We start from the raw sequence: 20,104 nt of genomic DNA, 5'->3' as shown, positions 1-20,104 counted from the left end.
GGTGCCGGTTGGTGTGTCTGTGGGTCTCAGGGTGGGTTTTGACGGTCTCAATATAAGCAAGTTTACTCCTTTAATTGCTTTTTTCCCCTTGTTTTTTTCATCCCTGCCCATTTCAGATTCCATAATTTCTTCTTGTTTAATTGTGGTTAGTGGATAACGGGTTCATCTATTCAAAAATGTAGATTTTGGGTCATGAGCCAGGTCCAGGTTTAAAAACTGGACTCTAATTTGTGTGTCCCAACCAGGGCAAGAACTAGGGGTACGCAGAAGAGGCATCTGCCTAGGGCGCAAAGCTTGGGGGATCCAGGCACATACCTAATTTGAAGTCTACCCCTAGTCTGGCAAGTGTTTCCCCACGCGATCTCTGTAGCGTACAATAGTGCACATCCACGGCTCATGCTTCCTCTGTTGCGCACAGATGCAGCTGGGGGCTAAGTGGCCAGCTGGGTTGCCTGGGGCACCCAGCCGCCTGGCCCGGCACTGATCCCAACCACAATATTAACAAAAATATCCTCCCCCCCCCAAAAAAAGCACTTGAACACTCACTTATCATCACCTTGGGCTTTACATTAACTTGGCTGGAAAAAACTAAATTCTATAATATCTTTAAAGGGGGCACTAATAAAGCCATTTCCCAGGAATTCTATAATGAACCACAGTGAGTGTTGTACACTCTCACATCAATTGGAACTATTAGCATAAAGATTGTTTCAAAATAAAAAAACATGAAAAAGGAAACAATAGTTCTGTGTTAGTATTATAAGACAAGTTTTACATATACATGGGTAGATAGATTAGACAAGCAACCAGGCAGAGAGGTGAAAATATTTAGATTATAGATAGATGGTGGATACATGAATTGATCGATAGACTGATAAAAATATAGATGATAGCGACATAGACTGATTGATAAGGGATAGATAGACAATAGCTAGATATATACATAGATACATCAATTATAGATATATACATCAATGACAGATGATAGATAGACAAACAGAAATAGATAGATAGATATAAATCAATAGATAGATTGATATATAGATGAGCTGATAGATTATCAGATCTAATAAATATATACAAAATGAACAATATCATGGCTTGGCTATCACGGCTCTCTGTTCATCAACATAAATACAAATGGATAACTCTGTAATGTAAGGGACACATTTGATGTGGTGATATGGTGTGGAGGGAGACTGGGTGCATAGCTCATAATGCTGCACCAACATTCTGTACTTATACAGGGCATATTCAATGGTATTCAACCAATAAGATGCTTTCATTTAAACAACCTGCTTTTTCTAAACTCCTCTATGCCCTGTATTACTTATCTTTATTAAAAACTCAATATATGTTTATAATACACGCTTGATTCTACATGAAGGGGACCCTGAAGAAACTTTGATGACTATGTGTGTGTGTGTGTGTAGAAACGAAGCTGTCACAATGTACGCACTGCGTCATTACGTCAGCTGCCCTAGTCTGTCACTCAACTTCCCTAATTGTGTTTTTCAAATGTATCCCCTCCCACTAACGTCTCTGTAACGTCTTTCGTGTCAGGCACACGTAGGGCAGCCCCGTCGCCATAGGAACACGGGGACCTCGGATTTGAATTAACACCGACCAATGAGCGTGAGAGGGGGTTGTGGCTGAGCGGGAGCGAGGAAAGACAGAGAGCAGTGGGAAAGAAAATATCGGTGGGCTAGAAATATAAAACGGAAAGTGTCGAATAGCAGCGGAAATGGCAAGTGAAAGAGTCGGGAAGAAAGTAAAGTAGGGAATAGTTAATGGCGAGAGGAGACGACGTTAAGTGTGAGGAGGTCAGTGAATGTGTGTTGGGTTGGGGTGCGGGACATTAAGCGCTCGGTAGACTTGTGTGTCTGGCAAAGTGCAAGTTGTTAGTGGAGGGGTCGGGAAGTGTAAGTAGAAGGATGAGGAGACGGACGTAAAGCGTGGGGGGAACGTACAAGTGACGGTACAGAGTTCAGAGCGCGCAGTTTGAATGAAAGCAGCAGCCATTGTACGTGTGTGAGCTGGAAATGGGCGACAGGATGAAGCAGCAGCAGCCCGAGCACCACAGTCTGGCCAAGCTCGCCGCCGTGCAACATCTGCGCTCGTGTGGCATCAAAATCAAACACTGGAACAGCAAACAGCGATCAGAGGCCAACAAGGCAAGTGCCCAGCTCCTGCTGCTCACTGTAAGTATATATATATATAAAAAAATATCTATTCTATCCTTCTCACTGTATATATCTCCTTCTATATATCATACTATCCTACTCGCTGTCAGTATATATCTCCTTCTTTATGTGCTGCTAACTTGCTCACTGAGAGTATATATAAATATCTATTCTATCCTGCTCGCTGTCAGTATATATCTATTCTATCCTGCTCACTGTATATATCTCCTTTATCTCCTTTATGTGCTGCTAACTTGCTCACTGTGAGTGTGTGTGTGTATGTGTATATATATATATATATATATATATATATATATATATATATCTCCTTCTTTATATGCTACTATATAGTTACATAGTTAAATTGGGTTGAAAAAAGACAAAGTTCATCAAGTTCAACCCCTCCAAATGAAAACCCAGCATCCATACACACACCCCTCCCTACTTTCACATAAATTCTATATATCCATACCTATACTAACTATAGAGTTTAGTATCACAATAGCCTTTGATATTATGTCTGTCCAAAAAATCATCCAAGCCATTCTTAAAGGCATTAACTGAATCAGCCATCACAACATCACCCGGCAGTGCATTCCACAACCTCACTGTCCTGACTGTGAAGAACCCTCTACGTTGCTTCAAATGAAAGTTCTTTTCTTCTAGTCTAAAGGGGTGGCCTCTGGTACGGTGATCCACTTTATGGGTAAAAAGGTCCCCTGCTATTTGTCTATAATGTTCTATAATGTACTTGTAAAGTGTAATCAAGTAATGTTTGTGAAGGGGTTGCTACTCTAGCTCTGCATAATGTATCTCTAGGCATAATGTTTGAACTAGCCTGGTTATAGAAGTAATGCTTGTTTATAGGAGACCATGAAATGGGTGCTGGAAACGGGTTCTTATCTTTAGAAGACTGATGAGCCTTTGGGCATTATAAGGATCCAAATCTTTCAAAAGTCTACATCCTATCCAGGCAACCAGTTAGCTAGCTCTGCTTTATGCTGTGAAACTTGTGTGTAATTCAGCCAGTTGTTATTTCAGTGATTACATGCAAGATTATGTTATGATTGTCAGACAAAGAAGTCTATGAAGCCCGTGAGCAAAACCATAACCCCTTGAAGGACAAAATACAGCCCACAAGCCTCCAGCTGATACAGCCCTGATGCTAGCAAAAACCCTCCACAAAAGAGGAAGCCATTGATTAACTTTTAACAAGTAATCTAAAGGTGACCATATATGAGTAGATCCGCTCGTTTGGTAAGGTTGCCAAACGAATGGATCGTAACCCGATATGCCCATCAAAGGCAGGGCGATATTGGGTTAATCTATTGTTCGACCCTAGGGCCAAGTGTTCGGATTATAACGAAGGAAAGGGGTGCCGTCAGGTCAATTTTTGGCCTGATATAGATTGGGGAGACCTGTCGGAAGCCCACACACAGAGGCAGATACGCTGCCGAATCGGTATAGTTTAAGCAATTGTGTTTTGAAAGATCTGCCCTTTTAGTCTTTCCCACTCAGTCTCAAATTTAACCTGCTGTTTGGCTGCTTACATTATTAAACCTAATAAACAGAAAGTAGATACTTTCTATATATTTGTGTTATTTTTATCACTTGTGTTTCAATTCAGACAGGTTTCAATTCAGACAGGTTTTAATGACTGAAATGTCAGCATTATGAGCAGCCACATTACTGTTTAGTGCCAGATTGAGTAGCTACAGAAGAAATATTTGATTGAAAGATCATAAAGACCTATTGCGAAAGTTTCGATTTTCTACTTCCTGCCTTATAATAAAAGTTCCTTTTAAAGGGTTTATCTTTGACTGTTTCCAGTTCAGTGGAATCTGCAGCATGCATGAAAGAGCCTTGCCATTTGTTTCAGAAGTTTGGCGTGTGCAGACTTGAGGAAATCGTGGCAATTGTAACTTCATTATTACAGGGCCTGTAACAATACGTCCGTTTATAGTGCATATATACACACCGCCTGGAGTTCTGGAGTAGTTTTGTCTCACGTGCTAGTAGCAGGAAACTATGACTAGAACATAATAGGAAAGGTAATGTGACTTAACCACAGAACTTCTGAGCAAAAAAGGAAAAACGGCTGGTTTTTTTTTTCCCCCAGACCTTTGTTTGTATGATTACTATCATGTTGTGAGTTCATTTGCAGATGATTATACCTTCTTCTTAACCCCAGTTCGGTTTCTATTTTATTAGACACTCTTCCTTTTTAGAATTATGTGAACAATGTTTATGTACCATTTTAAGGTTGATATTGAGATGTTATTTCTGTGTATCCTTACAGGGAAAAGTCTTTGGTACATCCCTGCATTCCTTACCCTATCAGTACTTGCCAGAATATGGAAATGTACCAGTGTGAGTACCATGCTTTTTTTCATTCAGTGATTCTTTCTTTATGGTGGTCACTAGTGATGAGCAAATCTGTCCAGTTTTGCTGAAAAATTAGTGAAATCATTCAAGTCAATGGGCGTCAAAATCATTTTGACGTGCGAAAATTTTGACTCGAGTGACCATTTTTATATGTGCGACTCTTTTGTCCAAATGCATTAAAGTCAATGGGCGTCCTATAATTTTAGCGTGCGTCAATTTTTTTTCTTGTTCTTGAATTTTCACCACAGTTTCGCGAAAACATTTGCGGTGTCGAAATGCAGAAATTCGTAGCGAATCCATGCCTTGCGAATAAGTTTGCCCATCACTAGTGGTCACCTTTTATATTGATACAATTATATGTGTATAAGTAAACACTCTAAAGAAAAAAAAAATCTGTAGAGCTCTGACCTCAAGCAATTGTCCCAATGCACGTGATACAAAAATTTGGGAAATGCCTTGATTCTAAGAATATTTAAATATATCAAAAACGAATAAATTATGTCACCTTCTGTGTTCAGTGGAAATAATTAACTCCACCTTTAAAGTGTTACCCATATTTAACATTCACCACCACCAAGGGGTTAAGAAACTTTCCTTTAAAGAGCGCGTTTAGATGGGTACTCACAAACACATGTAAAAAATCATGAAGTACGTCTCCTGGTAAAAGCTGTAAGATGACATGCAGCAGCAGAGTGTAAAATACCTTTTTATTTTTTAAAAAAGTAAAATGTTAAAATGCAATCACATGGTGTTTGTTATAAAAAAGTGTATCTATTCCTCCGTCCTGCTGGAAGCTCCCCCTTGTAATGTCCGCACAGAGTTCCAAAGGGCAAGCCTTTTTTTTTTTTTTTTAGGGAGTTGTAAATGTAGCTTATAGCATCCTCTCCTCGTGTGGTATGGGACGCCTTCCAGTGGTGGTGAATGTTAAATAAGGGTAACAGTTTAAAGGTGGAGTTAATTATTTCCGCTGAACACAGAAGGTGACAACATTGTAAAACAATATTACCCTATATTTTTGTTTTGACTGTTCCCTGTGTCTTTGGCGCTGGCTTTCATTTTAGAAATTTTTGATACAATAGTTGCTAATACTTCAGAGATGCTGCTGAGAAAGTATCAAGTATCAACTAAATGTTGCAAAATTGTAACCGTTCAGAATCTGCACCTGAATTACTGAGCCGCCAGACTCCAGAGACACCGACGTTCAACTTTAAACTTCGATTTTGGATAAACCGTAAAAAATAAATAATGGAAAGTAATTGAAAAAAAGTCTTTATTTCTGGGGAACAATCTAAAAACACCTAAATTAAAAAAAAGTGTTTGGAAGGTGAACAACCCATTTAAGGGCCATGATTCATGTAGTGTCAAACACATGTTAAAAAAAAAAAAAAGACACTAAGTTTGCTCAGGAACAGTAACCTGTAGGCAACCAATCAGCTGGTAGCATGTACTGGTCACTTGTTTAAAAGCAAACATCTCATTGGTTGCTGCAGTCATATGAAAATGTTTGGAAAACCCTCTTAATTCTTTGGTGTTTTGTTTATCATTGGCTGAGCTTTCAAAGTAGCAACTTCCTTTTAATATATAACATGCCTTATGGAAACTAACAGAAAACATGCAATATGCATCATAACAAAATTAGACCGGTGCATAAATGTGGGCACCCAACAGAGATATTACATCAATACTTAGTTGAGCCTCTTTTTGTAAATGTAACAGCCTCTAGACTCCTCCTATAGACTTTGAGTGTCTGGATTCTCGATGGCGGTATTTTTGACCATTCGTCCGTACAAAATCTCTCCAGTTCAGTTAAATTGGATGGCTGCCTAGCATGGACAGCCTGCTTCAAATCATCCCATAGATTTTCCATGATATTCAAGTCGCGGGACTATGATGGACATTCCAGAATATTCTAATTCTCCCTCTGCATAAATGCCTTTGTAGATTTCCAAGTGTTTTTAGACTCATTGTCTTGTTGGAATATCCAACCCCTGCGTAACTTCAACTTTGTGACTGATGCTTGAAAATATTATCCTAAAGAATTTGTTGATATTGGGCTGAATTCATCCAACCCTTGACTTTAAAGGCATTAAAGTAATGGAAATATCATGTAGTGTTGCCCTGCCCTGGTAAAACTGATCTGTTTGATTCAGAAACACTTTTATCGTTCATATAAACAAGCTGCTGTGTAGCAATGGAGGAAATTGAAAAAGGCTTTATGGCACTGGATAAATAGTGGATAACAGATAACATTATGTTCTACAGAGCTTATTTGCTATCTGCTGTGTAACCGGAGTCTTTTCTCCTTTGAATAGCTGCCCCCATTGTTACACCGCAGCCTGTTTATATAAAGTCGTTTCTGAAGCAAACACATCAGTTTTACCAGTGCAGGGCAACACTACATTATATTTTTATTACTTTAAAGCACTTTCATTTTTCGATGTTACTGTTCCTTTAAAGGAATGACTATATAATGCAATGTTGCCCTGCCGTGGTAAAATTGAGGTTTGCTTCAGAAACACTATTGTTGTTTAGATAAACAAGTTGTGATGTAGCCATGGGGACAGCCATTCAAGAACAGGATACACTGTAAATTACAGATGAACTCTGAACAATCCCATTGTAAACTACAGAGCTTGGCTGCTACTTGTGCTGTATCCTATGCCTTTTTTCCTTTTTCAGCTTTGAATGACTGCCCCCATGGCTACACAGCAGCTTGTTTATATAAACTATAGTTTTACAAGTGCAGTACAACAGTACATTATATTTTCATTACTTTAAAAGACTTTTGTTTTTTTGGTGTTACTTTTCCTTTAATAAAGTCTGCCATTCCCACATGACCTGGCAGGGCATTCCACAACCTCATTGTGAAGAACCATCTACACTGCTTTAAATGAAAGTTCTGTTACGCTAATCTAAAGGGGTGGCATCTGGTACATTTGTTTTTGTGGGGAAACCAGATCATCCGTGATCCTCCGCTATCTGTCAATAATTCTCTCTTAACGTACTTGTAGAGCGTAATCTTGACCCCTTGCAACTGTCTACCCTCTTAGTTTAAATCTTCTATCCCACTTACCAGTTAAGATGCAAGTAAAGTATCTTGTCTTTCTTAGTAGTTGTTAGTAATGCTTGACCGTTGTAAAAGGACTTCAAAAGATAGTTTACTGAAAAGTAGTTGTTTACCAGTACAGGGTAATTTATTAGTCATCGAGTTGGCAGATCTAATTTTCACCCTTCTTGTTTTTACAGCATCTTAGTTATTGCTTGCAATTATTTGGAGAAACATATAAGCACTGAAGGGCTTTTTAGGAAGTCTGGCTCCGTTGTCCGACAGAAACAGCTAAAGGTAAGAAAGATTACCCTAGCAACCATTGATTTCACTAAGAGATTGGAATATGAACTGAACTGAGGAACTGAAAAGAAGGATGAGTAATAAGAAGTAGCAATAACAATAGCTGTGTAGCCTTACAGAGCATTTGTTTTTAGATGGGGTCCGTGACCCCCATTTGATAACTGGAAAGGGTCAGAAGAAAATGGCAAAAAAAACCTATAAAGAATAAAAAATGACCAATTGAAAAGTTGCTTTGAATTTTCCATTCTATAACATACTGAAAGTTAACTTAAATGTGAACCACCTCTTTAATAACCAGCCCGGTTCCATCAGCTGCTGTGCCAGATTTAACTGTTTTGATAATTTCTCACAACCCCTAAGTTAATTTAGGATTGGTTTAAAGGAGAAGCAAACCCTAAAGTTAAAAAACCCTACCCTACATCGACTTCCCACCCTCCTCCCCAGGCTAGCTGCTACCCCAGGCAAATACCATTCACTTATCCCTTGGTGCAGATTCTGTCCAGCGGAGTTCATGGGCCCCATCTTCAGCAGCTTCAGTAATCTTCAGCTCTTATCACGGTGCTTCAGTAATTTCTGTGAGTTTTGGCGCATGCGCAGTTGTTGAGAAACAGAAAACTGCTCCAACTGCGCATGCGCCCATACGCAACTTACTTACCGTAGAGAAGATGGCTCCCATGAACTCCGATGGCAGAATCTGCACGAGGGGTAAGTAAAGACTTAGTGGCATTTGCTTGGGGTAGCATCTAGGCCGGGGGGGGGGCCTATGTAGCGTCAGGGGGGTAGGGGTTTTTTAACTTTATGGTTTGCTTCTCATTAAAAAGCTCCAAGATAGGAAGCTCCTGTGAACCTGCTTGGAATGCACAAATCATAACTTTTATAGTACTGCTGAACCTCTGGGATAGTAAGTATGTTCTATATATCAAATACAACATTAATAGCCGCATTCTTTTTTTAGACTTTAGTTCTCCTTTAAGGGTATGTCTGGAAGTGTCAAGAAGCAAGATAGCTGACACTAATAACACCACAAGTGCCACCAGCCAAATATTTTTGTATCTAACTTCTTGCTTCCTCGGCTATGTAGGTAAACAATAGGTTTTCTATAGTAGAATAGGTAAATGAAATCAAAACATAGCTTTGCTTGTTGCATTTGATTTTTAACCAGTCTCCTGCATTGTTTCAGGCTAAACTAGAAAATGGAGAAAATTGTCTGTCTACTGCACTTCCCTGTGATGTTGCTGGCATCCTTAAGCAGTTCTTCAGAGAGCTACCTGAGCCTCTACTGCCTACGGATCTCCAAGATGCCTTTTATAAAGCCCAGAGCTTAAGCACTGATTCTGAAAGAATATCTGCAACAATGCTTATTACCTGCCTCATACCAGAAAAAAATGTCCACGTGTTGCGCTACTTTTTTAGCTTTTTGCATGCTGTGGCTTTGAGGTAAGTGCCTGAAGCAAATATTTGATAAGAAAAAAGTTGCTTGTGGTTTTTGCACATAAGACAGACATCATCATTATTTTGTTGTATGGAACTGCATATAAGCCAGTAACCGTACAAGTTACAGATTTGGTAATGTAATGTGCACATTTTTGTAATAAACCCAGCAGGTGCGTCTTTTAGGGAGAATTTTTATTAATGACCTTAATGACCTGTTTGTTTTCTTTATTTTAGCACTCAGGGCATTTCGTCTGTTAACATTTGAATTGATTTATTTTATCTAGAATTTTTTTATTTTGGTGTGTAGGCCTTTTCCAGCAGTAGAATAGAAATTAAGGAATTAATGGGAAAAAAAAACATAACTGATCCCTCCCCCCAACTGTGTATGGGGCGGGGCTGTAGCAAAGAGCACAGGTGTGCAACAAACAGTTTTCACAGGGTAACCCAATGGTGCTTTGCTGCAAGCACACAGACTGTGCATATTGATGGGAATATAGTTTAGGGTTATTGTATTAGACCATAGCTACAACTACCAGTTATAATCACTGCCAGCTTTTTGTATACCTGATTGTGAGAAATATGATCTAGACACTCATGTCAGTCTGTGTATACATATGCTTAAATGTGTGTACGTCTACGCATCTATAACAATATTTATTACATTTATGCACTGGCTTATTACTAGTCAAATTTGTTGGTCCCAGTGCACTACCTCTTTGTTGCTATGCTTTGTGTTTCCTAATACCTGTGCAACTTTTCATTTTTGGGGAATTAGACAAATTAAACTATATAGATACTTTGGCATAGATCTCTCCTGAGCATGGAGTTCATTCTACTTCGTCAGTATAATATAAATTGTGAGTGTTGCGGACCTACTTTGTAACCATACAGCCCAGTATGACCGTGCGTTCTGTGCATACTAAAAATAAAAAAAATATCATTTTTTGAAGATGTGATGCAAACAAGATGAACAGCAGTAACTTGGCAGTGATATTTGCTCCTAATCTCTTGCAATCAAATGATGATGGGGAGAAGATTTCTCCAAGTACAGAGAAGAGGCTGCGTGTTCAGGCTGCAGTAGTGCAAATGCTGATTGATCAGGCAGCAAATATTGGTGAGTTAAAATTACCACTGTGGGCTTTGTTGATTCTTTAGTTGTTGTGGCTTAAATTTGATTTGATTACAGTCTTGTTACAAATGCTCAAAAGACCAAATAGGTTGCAACATTTTTTTCCAGAGAAGCTTACCCCCAATTATTGTCTTTACACCACCAGATCAACGTTTCTCGAGGGGTGGGTTGCCCCGTATAACATTCCCAGCACTGTAGCTGCTTCTCTGCAGTGCTTTTTATAATTAAAGAGTTATATTCATATCATTACTGCGAGAAGTGCTACCTCCTGTAGTAACTGAAAGTTTTAGGGGCTCGCTTTTGTCATACTCAGCTAAGTTTTTCTAATCTTGTACCAAAAATGTTAGTACAAATTCTAAGGTAATGTGGTAAAATTGTCTGTCACTGTAATGGGATGCTATAAAAATGTTTTCCTGTCAACTGTTATCTATATATGTTAGTTTTGTTAATTAATATTTTAACCCTACTGGTAACATTCAGTTTTTTACTAATAGACTGTGCCACTAGATGGAGTATGCAAAAAAAACTATCAGCAGTGAGTTCTTTCTTGAATGCAGAGACTCTTCTCATTGAATGCAGGCCTTTCAGGCTTCCTAATGCTCCCCACTAAATAATCAACAATATCTTGGAGCAGATTCTCTCTGTTGATTTCTTACTGGCGTAAGAATGTAATTTTGACTGACAGCAATGTGCAGCCAGTTGTATAGCTGTGTAGTTCTTTTTTTTTTAAAAAAAATGTCTAATGTAGGCTAAGATTTAAGGAATTAAAAGAAGTAATGGTGTGCCTTGAATTGTCCATGCTAAATGCAGTTTTTTTACAAATATCTTTAAGATTATTATTGCCTTCTGTGGAGCATTACATTTTCTTTTTTAGGCTGTGTGCCTGATTTCATCTTGGAGAAAATTCCAGGAATGCTGGGCGTTGATTTGGATACTGATACACCTTTGCCAGAGGCATCTGAAGATGATGGAGTATCTCCAGGAGAAAAGAAAAGGAGAAGACGTCGAAGTATGGGTGGTGGGTATATACAAATTAAACTTGTATAGTTCTGCTCTCTAATGTTATCTGATGTGTCTGCGTCAGCTGTCAAATACTGACAAATTATAAACTTTAGTCATTATTGTATGCCCTGGACTTTTCTGGTTTGTGTAAACATTGGCATTAGATTTTGTTTTATCATTAAAGGTGCCACATGAGAGAGAATTCTTTTGCAATCAACATGTCCAAACTAAGACAGATACCATATATTAAATGCAACTTTGTGTCAGAGCAATAGTTAATCAGTGATGCACATTTTACTTAGGGCATGTACTGACGAGCGTTTTTATCTAAGCTCCACTATGGTCTGTTTTAAAACACTCAACCACAGAGGGGCACAGGACAAACCCCAGCCTATTCTTTCTAAAGGGCATATAGTCACACAGGCTAATGTAATGCAGGAGACAGACCTTTTATTCTTTGAATAGATTTGAATCTAATGCTTTTAATGTAGATTAGTTAAACCTTTATCAATGTACTGATTTAAAAAGGCTAAATCACTTTTTATTGCCATTCTGAATTTCAGCCTAAGAGCACAGTCATGTTCTTATTTCTTTCTGAATTGCTAAAGACATGACCTATAATGTAGTAGAAATGCACCAAGCCATACTGAATATTTTCCCTAAAAGTATACTGAAACCAAACCTTAACATTCAGATTTGGGGTGAATCCCCAAAATTGCATCCTTTTGGGGTAAGGGATGATTTTCAGTGGTTTAACTCCTACTAGAAACAATACAGCCATTATTTGCACAAAAAGGTCAAGAAAACAGTTGGACAATATCTGCTTGTGTTAATATAAATTTTCTTTCTTTTTTTTTTTTTTTTAAAGCTGTTAATATAGCCAAAATATATAAGCTCACATGACTTGACCAGGCCCCTTATTATACGAGTCCTATGCCAACTACATTGCAGCATATATTTAATAGACAATTTCAGTTTCAGACAATTGCCTACATTGGTTGGTTTGTTTTAACTTTTGTATTGGTTGCTACGTTTAGAGCAGAGAAATTACTAGAAATAGACTGAATACAGGATTGAAGGGAAGTTTTTATTTTTTTTTTTTTTTTTTTTTTTTTTTTTTGCAGCCTGCGCCTCTTCTACATGCACCTCATTCACCCTAATATAAAACTCCTTTATAGAAGCAGGGACAACTACACAGTGTATTTGCAGAATGGCACAGTGTATTGGTTTTTGTAAAATCAATTCTATTACTCCAAGTGCTTTGGGGAAACAACAAACAGTTTTATGGTGGAGTGTTTTTTCTCCCCTCCTTTACCTGAGCATGCTTGAACACTCTGCTTAGTCCAGTACCTGCAGCCAAACATTACCAGCGCTATGTTCTACTGAACTCACCCATTAATATATTGTAACACAATGATAAAACTCCTGTGCTAGCAACTTCTAAGTGATCAGGGAGTTTTACTCAGGGGTTTGGCAGACAAACGTTCCTGTCTGATTTCACTCTTGATAGGGATAGATGAATGCTGTATCAAGCACATGTAGTGCACTTGTCACCTTTCTTTGTTTTTATTTATTACTATTGATCACTGAGCAGGGAGTGTTTTTGTTCACTGCTCTCTTTTGAGGGCAGCGGTGGTCAAAACACCCATATGCTAGCCCTAAGGCTATCAATTTATTTTTATTTATTCTGTCAATATGTGAATGACTAGGATTTCTTATTGAGCCAAATCTTCAGACTTTACTACTATATACTGCAAGTTGGCTCAAACAGCAGAATTCTCTGCCTGCTACTTTCTCCATTGCTACCCCATGGTACTAATTATTTCTGTTGCAAACTGAATTGGTTTATATGCAGCTATGCAGTCTCAATATGAAGTAGTAACTAACCACACACCATGTGGATTTTAGTGGTTCCTATTTAAAAGCAATACACTGCCTTTTTTCTCAAACAATAAATGGTCCTTAAAATATCACTATCATTCTATTAACACTGCTACTTATAGTTTTATGCTCAGTTTATGTCTTACATTTCAGAATATGTTAGTGGAGCTTTGCATAAGCTTAAAACTAACAGAACACCTACATCCACACCCCAGACAGACAGGAGCGGTAGGTATCTGGTGTATTGCTCTGACAGTTTTATTTTTAACAAACCGCTCCTTTATACTTGCACTTTCTTGTCTGTTTGCATTGGCCAGAAGCAGCTAAATACATTTCATATTTGATGGATGTGTATCTTTTTTTCAAACCTAACTTACTATGTATAGGTGAAGTGCATGGCCATATAAACGATCATTCCAGTTGCCATGCTTTGACCTTCCTGCTTTAAAACAATGCTGTCTTAACATTTCTTTGCTCCGTCTTGTACTAGTTTGACATGCTTCGGGCGGTGTTAAAGGGAATCTGTCATGGACTTGTCTACTGTAAATCACAACTTTTCTGGTGATCATATTTCCTCTGACATATGGGAATTCCTCAGCTCAAAATAGTGGTAGATGGCAATTCAGAGCTGTTTGGATAACAGGTTCCTCGATAAGGAATTCCACACCACTACAAAAGGTTTCAAAATAAAGGCTACCATACCTGTGTAACAGGTGCACAGATAGAGATTCCATACCTGTATATCATTACAGGGAATGGTGACGCTAAAAGTAACGCTTGGTTTCTGTTGACAGAAGTAATCCAACGATCACTGAATTTCGGATTTATTACTATTTGTATTGCTCGCATTAGTGACACTTGTATTGCAAGATTTGTAAAGTTGGCAATATAAATGGTTTAATGGCGGGTTCCCTGTAAACTGCCCTGAATGTATGTTTTGTAACTAAAATATTGCGGATTGAAATGACTGTTCTATGGTTTGTCTGTAGCAACTAACGTGATGTTGTGACCATTAAAACTTCCACCTGACGGTCATGCCTAATAAATGAAGGTACCATGTAGAGTTGATTTTGGGAATCGGCACATAACTGATGTTTCATTACATCCTTTCAGTTTTGAGTTCAATGGTGACGCCATTAATTCTAACTCCAAACTCCAAGAGAAAACTTCCCGTAGAGTCTGTGCAAGGAATTTCTACTAAAAAAAGGAAATCAATGAAACATAACCTGAATTTCGAGTTATTACCAAGCAGCTTATTTGGCGGTGGATCTACTCCTGCTTCAGGTAAAAATTGCATGGATTGTGGTTTCCTTTAAATTAACTTTTAGTGTGATGTAGAGAGTGATATTCTTAGACAAATTGTAATTGGTTTTCATTTTTTTATTTGTGATTTTGAGTTATTTCGCTTTTTATTCAGCAGCTCTCCAGTTTGCAGTTTCAGCCATCTGGTTGCTAGTGTTTAAAGGGATCCTGTCATCAGAAAACGTTTTTTTCAAAACGCATCAGTTAATAGTGCTACTCCAGCAGAATTCTGCACTGAAATCCATTTCTGAAAAGAGCAAACAGATTTTTTTTATATTCAATTTTGAAATCTGACATGGGGCTAGACATTTTGTCAATTTCCCAGCTGCCCCATGTCATGTGACTTGTGCCTGCACTTTAGGAGAGAAATGCTTTCTGGCAGGCTACTGTTTTTCCTTAATGTAACTGAATGTGTCTCAGTGAGACATGGGTTTTTACTATTGAGTGTTGTTCTTAGATTTACCAGGCAGCTGTTATCTTGTTACCTTCCCGTTGCACATGACTTGGGGCAGCTGGGAAATTGACAATGTGTCTAGCCCCATGTCATATTTCAAAATTGAATATAAAAAAATGTTTGCTCTTTTGAGAAATGGATTTCAGTGCAGAATTCTGCTGGAGCAGCACTGATTCATTTTGAATTTTTATTTTTCCCATGACAGTATCCCTTTAAATTGCCCTAGCTACCATGCACTTATTTGAATAAGAAACTGGAATATTAACAGGGTAAAAGTTGGCTATATACTGACTGTCTGCTGCATCTAAGCTCAAATGTAGCTCTTCATTTCCTCATTTGCCCATGAACCATGCACTCGTTAACATAGATGTGTCGGCAGATGACATCTCACATGACATATCTGCAGTTTAATTTATTTAAAAACTGCCCATGTAATGAAATAATTTGTTGAACTCTTACTAGTACTGCTGTAAATAGAGCAGCATTCCTTAGATGCCTCCAATAGTAATAGCCAGGACAATGTTCTCGGTGATAAACTGACCATTTTGATAAAAAAATATAGGCCTGCCTATAATGAGGTTGCTAATGAAGTATGTTGTTGACCCATATGAATAACTATCTTAAATTAAGAGCAATGTCACAGTGGGAGATTTTTCTGGGTTTATGTGACTACATTCCTTGAACAGACAGTTTTCCTATAGCAGGCAATGAACATTGCTTGGTGCATTTGCATGAGTCTTGTCTATAATAATACATTTTATGTTTGGGGTATAATAATTATCAGCTGTCTTATTACACAATACACATTTTAAAAACTGCATTACTTTTCCAGCTCTGTATGATGGAAGCCCCTGCCTTTCCCTGGATAATTCGCAAAGTTCTTTTTCCCCTTCTGTCAGCACTACCAAGCACCTTTCCAGCACAGGCAACCTGAGGAGAAGCAAGAGATATGAGAGTAGAAAGGTTCAAAGGTGTGTTTTTCTATCTCTTCCATTATAGGATCAAAACGAAATTTGAGTTGGATGTACTGACAAAAGCATTTATAATCCACAAGTTATATATCTGTGATTTGTTTTTGTGCTAGCTAATAAAGATTATAAATAAGTAATATTTGTCATGTACCTGGCATTGGTTTTTCAATATTTTTTATTTTATCCTTTATAAATTGCAGAGTGGACTCTGGTAAAACCGGTTGCTTTTCTCCCAAGATAAGTCGAACAGAGATGGTACGCAGATCACTTCGTCTAAGATTCAGTTTGGGCAAAAGCAGCAAAGATGTGAGTTCATTGTTTGATCTCTTACACATTGTTTTTATGTTGTTTGTGTTTTGTTTTTTCAGGTGTGTAGAACATCTTTGCAACTTTTTTGTATAGCTTGCAAAAGTTTGTTGTTTCATAAGATCTTCAGATGTGATTAGTGAAATTTTTGCTAACCAGTGCTTGTTTTTTTTCTTTTTAACTAGAGCTCAAGTGTGTTTCCATCTACCGTCCGTTCCCAGAACATTGGCTGGCGACTTGCAAACTCACAAGATCTCAACCTATTGCGTGAAAATGATAAAGTGGATGCTCCGCCTTTCCCTGGCAAGAGCCCATTTGTAAGTTCAGGTATGTCATAATCCAGTGTCTGGACAGTGTTACATTGTGGACTCTTTATAATGGCGATTATTAAGCATTGCAAATTAAAATGGATACAGGGTTGTGTGCTGCCATGTTTAAAAAGTTTATCACTTTGCCCATGACAGCTGGTCAGGTTTTTTTTGCTACTTTTTATCAATTTTTCTATAAAAGCAGACTGCTCAAGAGTTGCTATTGTTTTTTTGACTGGTGCTCAAAATGCAGTGAAGATCAGGCAGTTACACATACACGGTGAACCATCCATATAAAAAGTAAATACATTCCGATACTTTCTGGACTGCAAGTAAGCAGTGTGCAGGGTTGTTTTTTAATACTAACTCAATGAGGAACAAACCTGCACACTGCTATCTTGCAGTCTAGACTTCAGAGCACTGCTTATTGGTTCCAAATAACAGCAGCAAGTACCTAAAAGTTTGTTTGCAAAGTAACCAGAGTGCGGATTATCTGTGCTTTTATAATATTAGCCTCTGATCCCTCTGACCTTAATTCTGAGTCCATAACCTAGAAGCATATCTTTTTTTCATAATGGCCTGGCTTCTGCAAAACTTCAACTTTTGTTTTAGTGATCCTCCTCATTTGCTTGGTTAGTAAGGCCAGGCTGATGCTCTCTCTGGCTAAAGCTAATTAGTAATTATTTATTTATTTCTAGCATCTGATTATTTTTCACTGAGATTTTATTGTTAATTTAATAATTAATTTTTAATTAAGTAATGGTTTTAATCTAAAAAGAAAGTGTTAACCTGGCCACTAGCTGTCTGACTGCTTTTTCGGCCATATATCTTTTGAGCACGAAGTTCCAAATACTGCATACCTCGATGCTGCCTTTATACTTCATAAGCTCATTTAATGTTTGCGTTTGACATAACATCAAAGCAAGGCACTTAAAATTATGATAAAAGATGTGCCATTTATAGTTCCTTCTGAAAGAAATGTTTTTCCATTTTTTTTATAGGTTCAACGAAAATAAGTAAATCAGAAGAGAATCTGTTAACACCAAAATCACCCAAGGGGTCATGTCATCGCATGTCCTGGACAGGATCTCAGCCTTTAGTGTCCAGTGAAATAGGCAGCGAGGGAACTCCATTGAGTGGTTATTTCTGTGCTGCAAACTGCTACTCTGAGCCTGTTCTTGTAACTAAAAAGCCACCAGCAATGCCTATAGTTCCACAATCTCTCGTTAACCATTACAAGCAAGACACAAATGTGAAAGACGTGTCTTTAAATGAGGAAGACCAGAACAGTGCTCAGAACACAGCACTTCAAATTTCAAAGGCTTTTACAGAGTCTGGCAGTGATCTCCGCTTACTTGTTGGCTTTGGGGAACCTCCAGAAAAAGCGATCTTACTAGATGAAGCACCCATTTCTGAACTGCTGATGGAGCCAATGGAACGAAAAGGCACTGATAAAGATGGAGACCTTTACAGTGATGGTGAGCACGCCCATGTTCCTGAACAGGAAATAGTTTTAGTACAGAATGAGTATGCTGGTTCGGAAAGAAAAGCATTTGATAGTCCACCGAAACATATGGATGAAAACGATTTAACAGAAGAACAGCCTGAGCGTTTATTCATCACTGAGGAGGAAAATACTGTAAAGCAGAATGTCAGCGAAGACCAATCGTGTGGAAATGATTGCAAACAAACTCTTGAAATTTGCCGGTCCCGCAGCGAGTCTGCGTCCACCCTAACTGCTGAGATGTCTTCGGTTTTGCCACCTTCATCATGTGAAATCTTTCCGCTTTCAGAGCAGAACCTTAAAATTGAGGGTTACTCTGAAACACATCATGCTGTCTCAACAACACGTAAACCCAGCCGGGTATCTGAACACATACAACACTTCAATAAACTCTGTTTAAATGACGGCAGTGTCAACCAGAAGCCAAAGTCACCTCTGAAATTTCAGCGTCCACCAGTGCGTCAGTCTGTCCGTCGCATAAATTCGCTCTCTGATATGAAGAGACCAGCAAACTGTGTCAGTACAATACCAAACCTGGGCTCCCCAATCGTAAAATCTATAAGCTACGATGGATCTTTGTCTTCAGATCAATTAATGAATGATCCCAAAATTTCATTTATTTCTGCACTGGGTCAAGAAGCCCATGGACCTCAAGCTGGTTCTTTTATTCCTGAAGAGAGAAACCGGTTTTCCAACCAGTCTCTGAGGAATGTGCCATGTACCGTTAAGGCTGTGTTAGAAGATCTAACCAATCAGGATATTTCCAGACTGCAAAGCAAAAAGTCTACACCAAATAACGTTGGCCTGCGATCTCTGTCTAGAAGAGACTGCAGCCATTACAGAGGCTCGCCTAGAAATCCAATCGCAAAAGTAAGCTTTCTGCCATCTTCAAAGCCTTGGGACTTATGAAGAGATGCAAGCTTCAACTGAACTGCAGTCTTACCTCCCAACTTCCAACATTTGATGGAAAAGCTGATTCAGTTTACATGCACAATACTAGCAAAGCCTTCTAGTCTTTAAACAATGTTGTACTGTTAAATTATTGACCTCCTGCGGCCTTGAAGCACATTGTACATCTACGGTTTATAACAGACACTGGCTGGAAATGGAAGAGCCGGAGACGGGATAATGGTTCTTTTATTTACTTTTATAAATTGACAATTGAGTGTTTGCTACACAATGGAGCAGAGCTGAAGATCCTTTTACTGAAATTTCCAGCACATCTTGCTTTTTTTTCTGGTTTTTCTCTAGGTAACAATTGTTAATATATAACCAGACCATCTGTCTGTTGCAGCATCAGATAATTTGTACGACATTTCTTTTTTCGCTTTTATTTCTTTAACATTAAACCATTTTTAGACCCATTTTAATAAGTTTTAGCATACAATCATATAATTGTCAATTTTCTTTTAATATTCAGGTACAGCATTCGCTCCAGATATTACTTGAATATATTAACATGCAGGGCAGATTTCTGGAAAACAAAAACTGTTAGTTTAGGAATGTTTTTATCTTTTCAGGCTCAATGTTACAATGGTAAAAAATGTTTTTAAATGGCATAATTGTTTAGAAAAGAGCAGATCCGTTAAGAAATGTTTTCTGAATATCCTCTGCATTCTGCTTTTTATTAATGGAGCCACAGATGTTTACATTTTGGGCACACGATAATTTCATGTATGCTGGTCCTAGTATTCTAATTGTAAATTCAATGTATTTAAAATATGTAGTTATGTACCGATTCTGGGTAATTGAGCTTGTACAAGTGTGTATCCTGTCATTGAGTATTTATTTTTATGCTTGATGTGCAACCCTAAATCGCAGTTTTGTCATTGTCTAAACTATGTGATTGCTTTAATTACTCATTTTGTGACTGAATCCTGGTGTGGGTGCATTTTG

At 38.1% G+C, this 20,104-nt stretch overlaps 1 protein-coding gene across 3 annotated transcripts in view; it reads left to right on the top strand.

Annotated features, from left to right (window-relative positions):
- Positions 1-1,546: 1,546 nt before the first annotated feature.
- arhgap11a.1.L (Rho GTPase activating protein 11A, gene 1 L homeolog) overlaps positions 1,547-20,104 on the top strand; it is a 19,097-nt gene continuing 539 nt past the window's right edge. Inside the window, exons 1-12 of one of the 3 annotated variants that reach the window (XM_018228600.2) lie at positions 1,547-2,174; positions 4,483-4,553; positions 7,815-7,911; positions 9,098-9,354; positions 10,302-10,465; positions 11,355-11,498; positions 13,517-13,591; positions 14,477-14,647; positions 15,952-16,090; positions 16,291-16,396; positions 16,582-16,723; positions 17,706-20,083. In XM_018228600.2, coding sequence (XP_018084089.1) covers positions 2,043-2,174; positions 4,483-4,553; positions 7,815-7,911; positions 9,098-9,354; positions 10,302-10,465; positions 11,355-11,498; positions 13,517-13,591; positions 14,477-14,647; positions 15,952-16,090; positions 16,291-16,396; positions 16,582-16,723; positions 17,706-19,117 — 2,910 coding nt within the window. In that variant the 5' untranslated portion in view covers positions 1,547-2,042 and the 3' untranslated portion in view covers positions 19,118-20,083. 3 annotated transcript variants of the gene reach the window in all.

The sequence above is a fragment of the Xenopus laevis genome, chromosome 8L (genome assembly GCF_017654675.1).
Source record: "Xenopus laevis strain J_2021 chromosome 8L, Xenopus_laevis_v10.1, whole genome shotgun sequence".
NCBI lineage: Eukaryota > Metazoa > Chordata > Amphibia > Anura > Pipidae > Xenopus > Xenopus laevis.
This window is presented reverse-complemented; position numbering and strand designations above follow the sequence as displayed.